Here is a 12,188-nt window from a genome sequence, read left to right as displayed (position 1 = left end):
CTCAGGCCGCGCGGGGCGGGGAGCCGGGAGGTGGCGCCGGCGCCCGCCTCGGCCCCGGAGGCGGCACCAGGAAGCGCCCGCCCCGGCCGGAGCCGCCATGTAACCGGCGCCGCCCGGAGCCGAGTATCGCGGGCCCCAGCGACCTGCCCGCCATGGGGGACGAGGACGAGGACGAGGGCTGCGCCGTGGAGCTGCGGATCACGGAAGGTGGGGCAGGGGCGGCCGTGGGGTGCGGGCCAGGGGATGGCTGCCCCGGCCAGGCCTGGAGGGGTCATGCACTGGCTCGGCTCATTCACCCCCTGTGCCCACAGCCAACCTGACCGGGCACGAGGAGAAGGTGAGCGTGGAGAACTTCGAGCTGCTCAAGGTGCTGGGCACGGGAGGTGAGGACCCCCACCGGGCAGGTGTCCCAGGCACGGTGCCCTGGGCCTCCCGCCCGCACACCCGCCTGGGCCTGGGCCAGGCCACTGGCAATGCCCCCCACCCTTTCCCGGCACCATCCGCCTGGCCTGCCCCACCCTGCCCTGACAGGGTTTGCATGCCCACTCCCAGGGCTGGTCCACGTTGACATTGCTCCTCCCTGCAAGGTCCTCCCAGACTTGCTAACACGGATTTGCCAACACCCTCAGGGGCTTGCAGCCCTCCCAAGTGATTTGCACAGCTCCTCCCGTGGCGCTGATATGAGAACCCTCTCCCCCACTTTACAAACTCCCCGGCTCGGCTTTGCACATCCCTCCCCTGTCCGCATGTACTTCTGCCTCGCTTGCCGGGATCTGCACCCTCCTGCATCTTTCTGATCTTCCAGAGGTTTGCACACGCCCCGCCCCCACCCCTGTGCTGCAGGCCTCCTGGATTTGCATGCCCCCCAGGCTGGTTTGCACATTCCCCCCTGGTTTTGCTGAGCACCCTCCAGGGGTGTGCACACCTTTTCCTTAGAGGGCTCTGCCAGCCTTCTGCACACCGCCTCTCACCCCAGCTCCTTCCCCCAATTTGCACACCCTCCTGGGTTGGCATCACTCCCACCCCCACCAGTCTGCACCACCCTCCTGCTCACGGCCTACCCTCCACTCACTCGCTGCTCCCACAGCCTACGGGAAGGTGTTCCTGGTGCGAAAGGCGGGCGGGCACGACGCGGGGAAGCTGTACGCCATGAAGGTGCTGCGCAAGGCGGCACTGGTGCAGCGCGCCAAGACACAGGAGCACACGCGCACCGAGCGCTCCGTGCTGGAGCTGGTGCGCCAGGCGCCCTTCCTGGTCACGCTGCACTACGCCTTCCAGACTGACGCCAAGCTGCACCTCATCCTGGGTAAGGGCGGGCACAGGCTAACCTTGGGGGTCCTGGAGGCAGGGGGGCCGCCCCGTGGAGGCTGCTTCCTCACTTCCCCTCTGTACCCCAGACTATGTGAACGGCGGCGAGATGTTCACTCACCTCTACCAGCGCCAGCACTTTAAGGAGGCCGAGGTGCGCGTGTATGGGGGTGAGATCGTGCTGGCCCTGGAGCACCTGCACAAGGTGGGTGGGGACCTGGCCACCTGGCTGCCGCCATAGGGTCTGGGGGGGCCTCCAAACATGGCAGCTTCAGGTCGCTCTGTCTCTGGGCTTCCTAGGTGTGGGGGCTGGCCTCGGTGGGAACGGGAGCTGCTTCCCTAGACCTCCTGGAAGGAAGGCCTCAGTGCTCCTGGGGGGTATCCTTCCCTGCGTCTCCTCGAAGGGGCTTTCCTTGCACAGGGAGCACTGGGCTGCCTCCTGGGGCCACGGCCACGGAACTTCCTCAAATGGAAACCTCATGTTTTGGCTCCCAAGGCCTTGAAATGGAGCTCTTCACACAGGCTTTCCTCTCTCTCCGGGACTTTGGGGCCTGCTCCCAGGGGGCCTCCTCATGGGGTCCCCCTTCCTTGCTTTAGCATCTTAAACGGCTTTTCCCAGTTCCACCCGGGCCCACTCCTGCATTGGAGATCCCGTTTTCCGGGGGGGCCCCCTTCTCCCGAGCAGGGACCTGGTAGAGGGACGTGAGCCGGAAGAGCTGGGGATGGGGTGGGGGAGGAAGGGCTCATCATCCCTCTTGCTCCTGCCAGCTGGGCATCATCTACCGAGATCTGAAGCTGGAGAACGTGCTGCTCGACTCCGACGGCCACATCGTCCTCACGGACTTTGGGCTGAGCAAGGAGTTCCTGACGGAGGAGGTGAGTGAAGGGTGGTCTCTGCCGAGGCGCCCCATCCCGGCCTTCTCCTTCCTGTCTCCTCCCGCGCCTGCCTGGCCCTGCGTGTCTCGGGGGTGTGGAGGTAAATAGACCCAGCCCCTGCCTTCAGGAAATCCCCCTGCTCCAACCCTCACAAGTCCAGTGAGTGGGTTTTGTTACTCTGAGCCTCGGGGGCTGCTGGGGGTCCAAATGGGTCCTCTCATCCTCCCAGAAAGAGCGAACCTTCTCCTTCTGTGGCACCATCGAGTACATGGCCCCCGAAATCATCCGCAGCAAGTCGGGGCATGGCAAGGTGAGCAGGCAGGGAAGGGGTTGGGGGCGGCAGGGGCAGCTGCAGGCCCTTACCCTGGCCCTTCCCCGGCAGGCCGTGGACTGGTGGAGCCTCGGCATCTTGCTCTTCGAGCTGCTGACGGGGGCCTCGCCCTTCACGCTGGAGGGCGAGAGGAACACGCAGGCCGAGGTGTCCCGGTGAGCGGGGCTGGACACGGAGGGCGGACGAGGGACCTGGGCAGGGCTGGGGGGGGGCTCACTGCCCCTGACGCCCCCCCAATCCTCCCAGACGGATCCTGAAGTGCTCCCCTCCCTTCCCCCCCCGGATCGGGCCCGTGGCGCAGGACCTGCTGCAGCGGCTGCTTTGCAAAGACCCCAAGAAGCGGCTGGGCGCGGGGCCCCAGGGCGCCCAGGAAGTCAAGAACCACCCCTTCTTCCAGGTGAGGCTCCTGGCTCGCCCCCACGTCACTCTGCACACACCCGGGCTGGGCTGCTGCTCTGTCGGGGGACCGGAGGGATGCTCTGAGACTGCCCAATTTCACTTGATTTAGAAACCCCCCCAGGTGAAGCAAGCTCGTCTTCTCATCCGTCTCTGTTGAGACTCGCAAGATGTGTTCCGGGGGGAAGGAATGCTGGGTTCATTGACCGTCAGGGCTGGCAGGGACTTGAGACTGGATTCATCAGTCCTTTCACTGGACAGGCTCAGAGAAGGGAGGTGACCTGCTCAAGGTTGCACAGTAAATGGTGTAGAGCTGGGCACAGACCCCTGATCTCCTGTTGGCCCAAATCAGCTCTAAAATCACCCTTACGGCTCCTAGCATCCACCCAGGTGTTTTGTTCTTTGTCCCTGTATGGCCTGTATGCCTGGAATTCAGATGGACAGTCGCTCAGCCACGTGGGTTTTGTTTGCGTTAAGTACACACGTTAAGTAAGTAAGTACTTGCGTTAAGTAAGTACAGTTAGAATGCAGTGTAGGCAGAGTTCCTTGTAGACAGTCTCCTTGTGCGACCTCGCCGGCGTGGCCGCCATGCGTGGCCAGTGTCATTGCCCAGTGGGACCCTGTAACACTGTAATAGTGAACATCTACTGTGTGTCAGCCCTGTGCTCGAGTTCCTTCATGTCACCCTCAGAACCATCCTGATGGTCCCTATCTTTACAGATGAGGAGACTGAGGGTCAGAGAGGTTAAGTAACTTGCCCAAGGTCACCCAGCCAGGAAGTGATGGGGCTTAGACTCAAACCCCGGTCTTGAAGGCCCATGCTCTTCACCGCTGTGTTCTGTGGACATGTGGGCATCAGATGTGCTGCCTGGCTGACATCGTAACAAAAGCGCCCACTTATGGGCGTTCATTGTGGGCCAGGCACTCAGGTACCCTGCTGCGAGCGCCATCTCCTAGAATCTTCCCAGCAAATACCCACCTGGAAGGGCCCTCGGAGATGCCTTCTCAGACAGGACTCTATGTCTCACAGTGAAGATGTCCCTTTGCAGGGGAGATGGCTGAGCAGTGTTTCCTTAAGTGAATGCCCCAACTCCACCCTGAGCACATGCCGGGCCCTGGGTGCTGGGAGGGGGTTGACCAGTAGTCTTACTGGAGAGGCCCCCAAGCTCTTCGAGGCCTGACACTCGGAAGGTGTGCCCCTCATTCCCACTTCTCTCGAGACAGCCTCTTTGGTGACAGCAGTGCTGACATCCCTGCTGTCAGAACCCTTGGCTGCAAGTCCAACTCAAAATGGTGACATCCATGGAATAGAATTTGGCTGCTAACAGAGATCGGAATGAACAGTGGTCTAAACAAAATAGAGGTTTATTTATTTACTTACTCACATAAGAACTCCAGAGGTTGGCAGGCCAGGGCTGCTGTGGTGTCTTCATGAATCCAAGCTCCTTTTTTTTTTTTAATGCTCCTTCATTCTTAGCATAGAGCCTCCATTCCCAGGGTTGCCTCATAGTCCAAGATGACTGCTGGAGCTCTTGCCATCTAGGCTGCTGTCCAGGCAGGACGCAGGAGGAAGAAGGAGCGGAAGGGCAAAAAGAGCACTTGCCAACTGTTCACCCTCCTTTTGAGGCTCTTTCTCTGGATTCCCATCTCACAATTTTTGCTTACAAGTTATCAGTCACCCCTAACTGCAAGGAAGTTTGTAAAATACTGTCTTTCAGTTGTGTATATTGCTTCCTGGCATAAAATTGGGGCTGTGGTACTAAAGAAGACAGGGAGAATGGGTGTTGGGCAGGCAATGAACGGGGTCTCCCACACTAGCTTAAACATAAAAAGGCATGTTTTAGCTCCCATAAGTGAAAAGTCCAAGGAAAAGTGATCTGATTTCAGGCAAGGCTGCATCCAGGTGCTGAATCTATGTCCTTTAGGAATTTCCTTGTCTCTTGGTTCTGCTTTTCTGCACAGGGATTTCATCATTAGACCCTGAAGCAGTTCTAGGCCAATATCTTCCCAGATTTAAGTCAAGTAGGAGAAGGAGATTTGTTTGTTTTGCACGCCAGTTCTATTAAAAGTCCCAGAATTGACTGAGTGTGGTGGAGGGGTGATTCTCCAAGGGAGATAGGGATTGTGTTATCAGAGGGAGAGAAATAGAAGCTGGGGAGGCAGGGGCCGGCTCCGTGGTGTAGTGGTTAAGTGCGTGCGCTCCGCTGCTGGCGGCCAGGGTTCGGATCCCAGGCGCGCACTGACGCACTGCTTGTCAGGTCATGGCTGTGGCAGCCTCCCACACAGAGTGGAGGAAGACAGGCATGGATGTTAGTTCAGGTCCAGTCTTCCTCACAAAAATAATAAATAAATAAAATAAGAGAAGCTGGGCAGGCAGGAAGAACAGCTTCCCACCCCAAATGCCACACAGACTCTTGCCTCACCGAGGAGCTGCCCAGGGAAGGTGGCCTAAGCAGAGAGGGGTTTCTACTTGCTGCCCTTTGACCCCCAATCTCTCCTTCCTTTTTCCAGGGTCTGGATTGGGCTGCTCTGGCTGCCAGGAAGATTCCAGCCCCATTCCGACCCCAGATCCGCTCAGAGCTGGATGTGGGCAACTTTGCAGAGGAATTTACTCGGCTGGAGCCTGTCTACTCACCTCCTGGCAGCCCCCCGTCTGGGGACCCTCGCATCTTCCAGGTGAGTGAGAGCTCATGGAACCCCGGTTCCAGGAGGCAGGATGCTGCTGCCAGCCTCGGCCCTGGCTGGCCTACAGGCACCGCATGGACCCCGTGTCCTCACCAGGAGTCAGCGTCTCCCCCAGACCTCTCCCCTCGGGGGATACCTAGAGTTGTCAGTTACAGAGACCGCCATGGCAGGACACATCTTTGATCCTTCCTCTTTAAATTTCATGTTAATTTCCCGTCTAGCCCATCACATCTCTTTATTGTTATGTAAAAATATTGTTTTAAAGTTTTCACTAGCTTGACAACTGGCAAGAGTGCTATGTGTATATGGTGGCTTTGCATGCCCCTTGGCATACCACATCACATTCCTGGAGGCACAGCACGCTCCCCCCACCCCCCTGCCCCAGTTTTAGAAGCTCAAGTCCTGTAGGACGAGTCCAGACTCCTTTGCTTGGCCTTCAGGGCTCTGCAGGATGTGGTCCGGGCTCAGCACCCTAGCCTCAGTGCTCACCATTGTCCCACTTGGTGCTCCAGCAGATTGAACTGCTCAAGCTTCCAGAACACACCTCTGTACCTTTGCACATGCAGTTCCCTCCACCTGGCAAGCTCCCACTCGTCTTTCAAGCCCTGTTGTCCAGCGCTGCCCCTGTGTGACATCCTCCCTGCTCCCCTGACCCTGGGTGCCCTCTCCTTGTACACCAGCCCTCTGCAGACAGCACCTCCTTCTGAGCAGTTTGCCAGGTTGTATCCTGACAGCCCGACTGAGACTACTTCCCTGGTCTGGAAGCTCCCAGAGGGCAGGGACTGTGTGTTTAATTTCTGTGTCCCTGTGCCCAGCATGGGGGCCTGGCCTGTAGGACATGGTCCATACATATTAAATAAGAATAGGCCAATATCAAGTATGGATGGATCAGTCCCCTCTGTGAAGAACTTACGAGTGACAGCTCTATGCTTGTTCGCCTCTCCATCCAGAGTCTCACAGTCCTAATGAGAAAGTTCTTTCTTGTGACTTGATGGTTTCTTTCATTCATTCATTTAATGATTCAAAAATATGTATTGAGTGCCAGGCCCTGGTCTGGGCACTGGGGATGATTAACTTTGGTTTCTCTTTGCATTTCCTCAGTAGCCCCCCTTGCAGAGGAGGCCAAAGTTTGATTCGAAAGGAAGGAATAAAGATTTTTTGTCCTCAGTGGGTAGAGTTGAATTCTCATAAGCTAAGTGTGTGCTGCCAGGCCGCTGCCCTTTCTTGCATTCGGTGCCTCATTTTCTGGGCTACTGCATTGTGCCAGATGAAGCCCTTGGCATTGGGGGGGGGCCACTGTGATGAGAAAGGTGGGGTCACAGACTGGTGGGGGGACAGACAGGGCCCCAAGTGATCATAGAACAAGGAGGAATGAATGTCCGCACATCCTGTGTGCACCAGGATGCAAAAGCATCATCCTCCATTGTCTCTTAGTCCCGGGTCTTCCCTCCGCCCACCCTCCTCCTGGCCAGGTCTGGGCCTTCACCCGAACCTCCAGCCCCCCCGACGCCCATCCGCCCCCTACTGCCCCCCCTCCACCAGGGATATTCCTTCGTGGCGCCCTCCATCCTGTTTGACCACAACAACGCAGTGATGACAGATGTGCTGGAAGCATCTGGTGCTGGAGACCCGCCGGGCCGGGCAGCGGTGGCCAGGAGCGCCATGATGCAGGTGGGTTGGGCCAGGGTGGGGAGAAGGGGTCTGGGCCCGCAGACTCCGGACCTGGCTCCACCGTGCGCCTGCGGTGTGACTCGGGTGAGGTCTGGCGCCTCTCCGAGGTGGGGCGTGGCGTGGCCGCCAGGCTCCCGGGGGGACCTCTGACGCGCCCCCTTCGCCCCCAGGACTCGCCCTTCTTCCAGCAGTACGAGCTGGACCTGCGGGAGCCCGCGCTGGGCCAGGGCAGCTTCTCCGTGTGTCGCCGCTGCCGCCAGCGCCAGAGCGGCCAGGAGTTCGCGGTCAAGATCCTCAGCCGCAGGTGGGCGGGCCCGGGGTGGGCGGGCCCCGGCGGGGCAGAGGCCGCGGGGCGGGGCCGGAGGTCAGCCTTCCTGACCCCGCCTGCCCCGCCCCCCAGGCTGGAGGCGAACACGCAGCGCGAAGTGGCCGCCCTGCGGCTGTGCCAGTCGCACCCCAACGTGGTGAAGCTGCACGAGGTGCATCACGACCAGGTGACGCCCTCCTGGGTGGGGGCGGAACGCAGGGGCGCAGGAGGCTGCCCGTGGAGGGCGGGGAGGAGGACAGGAGGCGGGGCCTGAGGGCGCGTGGGAGGGGCCTGAGGATGGGGCGCGGGGCGTGAGGGGACCTGGGAGGCCAGGGAGGTGGGGTTTGAGGGGAGTAGGGGCTGAGGATGGCAAAGCGGACTGAGGATGGCCAAGGCGGGCGTGGAGGGGGGTAAGATTAATGGAGCGGTTAGGGTGCCAAAGGGGCGGGGGCCTGGAAGGCGGGGCCTAAGGGTGGTTCTTGGGGTCGGGGTTCGGACATGGGCGGGGCCCCATCTGGGGGCGGGGCTTGATGGTGACCGCGGGGCGGGCCCTGGCTGGTGGGCGGGGCCGGCCGGGGTCGTGGGTCGGTGGCCGGTGACCGTGGCCCGCGCGCCGCCCGCAGCTGCACACGTACCTGGTCCTGGAGCTGCTGCGGGGCGGGGAGCTGCTGGAGCACATCCGCAAGAAGCGGCACTTCAGCGAGTCCGAGGCGAGCCAGATCCTGCGCAGCCTCGTGTCGGCCGTGAGCTTCATGCACGAGGAGGCGGGCGTGGTGCACCGCGACCTCAAGCCCGAGGTGGGCGCAGGGCCTCGGCGGCCGGGGAGGGCAGCGGCGCGGAGGGGCCGGCGCTGACGGCCGCCCCGCCGTCCTCACAGAACATCCTGTACGCCGACGACACGCCTGGAGCCCCGGTGAAGATCATCGACTTCGGGTTCGCGCGGCTGCGCCCGCAGAGCCCCGCGGGGCCCATGCAGACGCCCTGCTTCACGCTGCAGTACGCGGCCCCCGAGCTGCTGGCGCAGCAGGGCTACGACGAGTCCTGTGACCTCTGGAGCCTCGGCGTCATTCTGGTATGGGCCGGGCCCGGAGGAGGGTGCAGGGTCGCCCGAGCCTGGGGTCAGAGATCTTCCTGATGCGGGGCAACAGGGACGCCCGAGGCAGGGGACAGGGGTCGTCTTGGTAGCGGTGGCAGGGTTTGGTTTGATGCTGGGGTCAGAGGTCGTCTAATACAGAGGCAGGGTCGCTCTGGTACTGGGGTCTGCGCATCCGAGTATTAGGGGTCAGAGGGTCCATCACGCATGGACCTCAGGAATTATCCTCGTGGAGAGGGTGAAGGGTCCTGTGGGTGGGCTAAGTCAGGCTCCCGGCCTCCCTTGGCCCCGCAACCCGGGCCGGTCTCACTTTTCTCCCCACCCCCCAGTACATGATGCTGTCGGGGCAGGTCCCCTTCCAAGGGGCCTCAGGCCAGGGCGGGCAGAGCCAGGCGGCCGAGATCATGTGCAAGATCCGCGAGGGGCGCTTCTCCCTTGACGGGGAGGCCTGGCAGGGCGTGTCCGAGGAGGCCAAGGAGCTGGTCCGAGGTGCGGAGCCGGAGGTCGCAGATGGTTGGGTAGGGGGAGGCCATGGGGCACGGGTCCTGGTTGGGGGACTGGCTGGGGAGGCGAGTGGGGCTATTAGGGTCTCTCTGGGGTGCAGCCTCCACACACGGCCCCTCCCCAACACTCCCTCGCTCCGCCTCCAGGGCTCCTGACTGTGGACCCCGCCAAGCGGCTGAAGCTCGAGGGGCTGCGGGACAGCTCGTGGCTGCAGGACGGCAGCGCGCGCTCCTCGCCCCCGCTCCGGACGCCGGATGTGCTGGAGTCCTCGGGGCCGGCCGTGCGCTCGGGGCTCAACGCCACGTTCATGGTGAGGGCGGGGCTTGTGGGCGGGGGGCGGGCCGAGCCTGGAGGGGCGGGTCTCCGGAGCCCAGAAAGGTGAGGCCTCTGGCCGGTCGGGGCCCTGACCTTTCGGGAGAGTGGAGGCCAAGGATCTGTTGGCCTTGACCTAGTGGGATGGGAGGGTCGGGGATGGGGCCGAAGCTCGGATCTGGAAGTCGAGGCCGGGCTGGGGGCTCACCCCCTCCCTTCCGCCAGGCGTTCAACCGGGGCAAGCGCGAGGGCTTCTTCCTGAAGAGCGTGGAGAACGCGCCGCTGGCCAAGCGGCGGAAACAGAAACTGCGGAGCGCCGCCACCTCCCGCCGCGTCTCCCCCGCGCCCGCCGCCCCGGGCCGGGCCCCCGCCGCCAAGGGAGCCCCCCGCCGAGCCAACGGCCCCCTGCCCCCCTCCTAGCCCCCGCCACTACGATCCCCCTTCGCCCGTGGGGGCTGTGACCTGGGAGCCCGGCTCACTGGCCCCCCGTGAGCCTCGGGCAGCGGCTCTGCCCCATCCCAGGGATTGTCTCCCCCCTCCTCCCACCCGCTCCCAGACAGAGCAGAAATATTTTTATAAGCAGAGAATTTTTTATGTCTTACCAGATAGAGTTAGAGATGCAGGGAGGGAGGGGGCCTGCTGGGAAGTGGGGCGTGGGGGGCCCTCTGCCAAGACACTGCCTCATCGGGTGGAAGGCTCTTCTCCCCAGGGCCTGCTCCAGCAGGGAAGGGCTCCTCCCCAATTTCTAAGCACTGAGTTGCCACAGGGAGAAACTGGGACCTCTCCCCCGCCCTCCCCTGGGGCCCTGCTCTTGGGAGGGGGCACCCCTCGAGTTGTCACTTTATGGACTGTCTGTGCAATTATGTCCACCAAAGACCTGTGTTGGGGGCGTTCAGGAAGAGGCCCTGGGGGACCCCCAGAAGCATTTCTGCCTCTCTTTATGTCACCTGCTTCTCCCCTATTGGGGCTAAGGAAGGAGGTAGGCGGACCCCCTAAAATGGGAGGCCCCCTTCTCACCCACCCCCTCCTCTTTGGCACAGCTGCCCCTGGCTGGGGGAGGGGCCTGGGGAGGGTCTGGGCTGGGCATCCACGGTCACAGCCTCAGCCCATCCAGGCTGTGCCTTTGACTTTAAAATAAACGTCCACCCAGTGCTGTGTGTGGCATCTGTGTGTGTGTGTGTGGAGGGGTGGGGGGCAGGGGTCTTGGGGCAGACAAACTCCAGGCCTGGGGCCTCAGAGAGGAGCGGCAGGGCAGACTCTTCTGGGATAAGACAGTACCCTTTGTCCGTGGCTTTTGACATGAGCAGTAGGAGGGCCAAACAGTCATCTGGGTGTGTATCTGGACAGCTCTGCCGTGTATCATTTAGGATCCTGTTGGTTGTAAGTAATAGAAAACCCAACCTAAACTTGCTTCAGCTGGACAGGAATTTTAGGCTCTTGTAACTACACAGTCTAGGGATAGCTTCAGGCAAGTCCTGATCCAGACGCGAAGACACGATCAGGACTCAGCTTCCCAGTCTCAGCTTTTTATTCTGTTTTCTTGGAGTTGTTGCAGTCTGGAGGACTCTGCTTTTGGCCCCAGGATGGGTGCTGGGTGCTCCAGGGGCTCCAGATTGAAATCTGGTGATAAAGGGAGCCTTTGTTTTATAGCCATCCCTAGGGAAATCCCAAGAGTGCTCTGATTGGCTCCCCTTAGGTCATGTGCTCGTCCTGACCCAATCACCATGGCCAGGGATGCAACGTGCTGATTGGCTGAGAGCTGGATCATGGACTACCCTTTGCAAGCTCATTGGGTAGAGAGCAGGAGGAGGGTGGGCCGTTAGAGAGAGGTCAGTGGGACAGGGCTTGGTGGCCGTGGGTGGTGGCAGTGAGGGAGAGTGTGAGTGCCTGTACTCATGGCTCTCCCTGCCATCAGTGCGGCCCTGTCAGGGAGTGTCTGAGGCTCCTCCCTGTGGGGTCCCTGCTGGGTGGTTGTGGCCTGAGCACCTTCTTGGGCAGCCGAGGTCAGGGCCACATAGTGTGGATGTCCTGACAGCCCTACTCCGGCCTGCCTGGACACTACCCTCGTCTGCCTCCAGGTCTCGTCTCCTAGCTACCCTCATGGCGGGCCTTCCGCTCCTGTTCTGAGGTTTGCCTCTTAGAGGAGAAGGTACCCGGAGGCCTGGGGATCTGAGCCGGGGTCCCAGAGATGCCGAAGTCAGGGCAAAGCCAGGTGGACCTTGTGAGCAGGTGGTAGCCCCATGGATGTGGACCAAGGGCAGTTAGGTGGCGTGGCTGTGTCCCGTCCTGGAGGTCTGAGGGGAGGGAGGGGCGGGGGCGAAGCATCCCTAATTCTGACTCCAGTTTTGCTGACTGTGACTTGAGCAAGTCCCTTAACAACACAGGCTTCCTCGTTTGTCAGAGGGGGTCACGTGGCTGTCAGGATGAACCAGAGAGGAAACAGATGTGAGAGTGTGGTCACTCAGTCACCAAGTATTTACTGAGATTCACTGAGGTCTTCCGATGGGCGGGACCGCCCTGAGCACTCTGCCTGGATTATCCCATTGACTCCTTACTCCTTTACTCCTTATGAGAAAAGCATCATGTCCATTTAAGACATGAGACAGGTGAGCCGGGTGAAGGTAAGCAGCTCGTCCAAGGTCACTCAGCTGGAAGTGTGTTCCATCCCGGTGATGTGATTCCAGACTCCCCTCCACCCTGGGAGT

At 61.2% G+C, this 12,188-nt stretch overlaps 1 protein-coding gene across 2 annotated transcripts; it reads left to right on the top strand.

The window, feature by feature from the left end:
* Nucleotides 1–63: 63 nt before the first annotated feature.
* On the top strand, nt 64–10,664 carry RPS6KA4 (ribosomal protein S6 kinase A4). 2 transcript variants are annotated; one of them, XM_004437555.3, is made up of 17 exons: nt 64–207; nt 312–383; nt 1,088–1,306; nt 1,398–1,513; nt 2,077–2,184; nt 2,414–2,494; nt 2,567–2,670; nt 2,762–2,912; nt 5,423–5,587; nt 7,139–7,267; nt 7,438–7,571; nt 7,668–7,761; nt 8,198–8,371; nt 8,452–8,646; nt 8,997–9,156; nt 9,318–9,481; nt 9,709–10,664. In XM_004437555.3, exons 1-17 carry the CDS (start codon nt 153–155, stop codon nt 9,901–9,903), a joined length of 2,316 nt encoding a protein of 771 aa, XP_004437612.2. In that variant the 5' UTR covers nt 64–152; the 3' UTR covers nt 9,904–10,664. The 2 variants fall into 2 exon arrangements, with proteins under 2 accessions (XP_004437612.2, XP_004437614.2); XM_004437557.3 differs by having other exon boundaries at nt 135–207; nt 312–337.
* Nucleotides 10,665–12,188: the final 1,524 nt, after the last annotated feature.

Source organism: Ceratotherium simum, chromosome 34 (assembly GCF_057802395.1).
Source record: "Ceratotherium simum simum isolate JZ-2026a chromosome 34, ASM5780239v1, whole genome shotgun sequence".
Classification (NCBI taxonomy): Eukaryota; Metazoa; Chordata; class Mammalia; order Perissodactyla; family Rhinocerotidae; genus Ceratotherium; species Ceratotherium simum.
The sequence above is the reverse complement of the archived record's forward strand: the minus strand, read 5'-3'. Positions and strand labels throughout refer to the sequence as shown.

Coding starts and splice junctions, on each gene's coding strand:
- RPS6KA4 (XM_004437555.3), top strand. CDS start 153: ATGGGGGACGAGGACGAGGACGAGGGCTGCGCCGTGGAGCTGCGGATC. Junction 5,588..7,138: donor GGGACCCTCGCATCTTCCAG/GTGAGTGAGAGC, acceptor CCCCTCCACCAG/GGATATTCCTTCGTGGCGCC. Junction 9,157..9,317: donor GGCCAAGGAGCTGGTCCGAG/GTGCGGAGCCGG, acceptor CTCCGCCTCCAG/GGCTCCTGACTGTGGACCCC.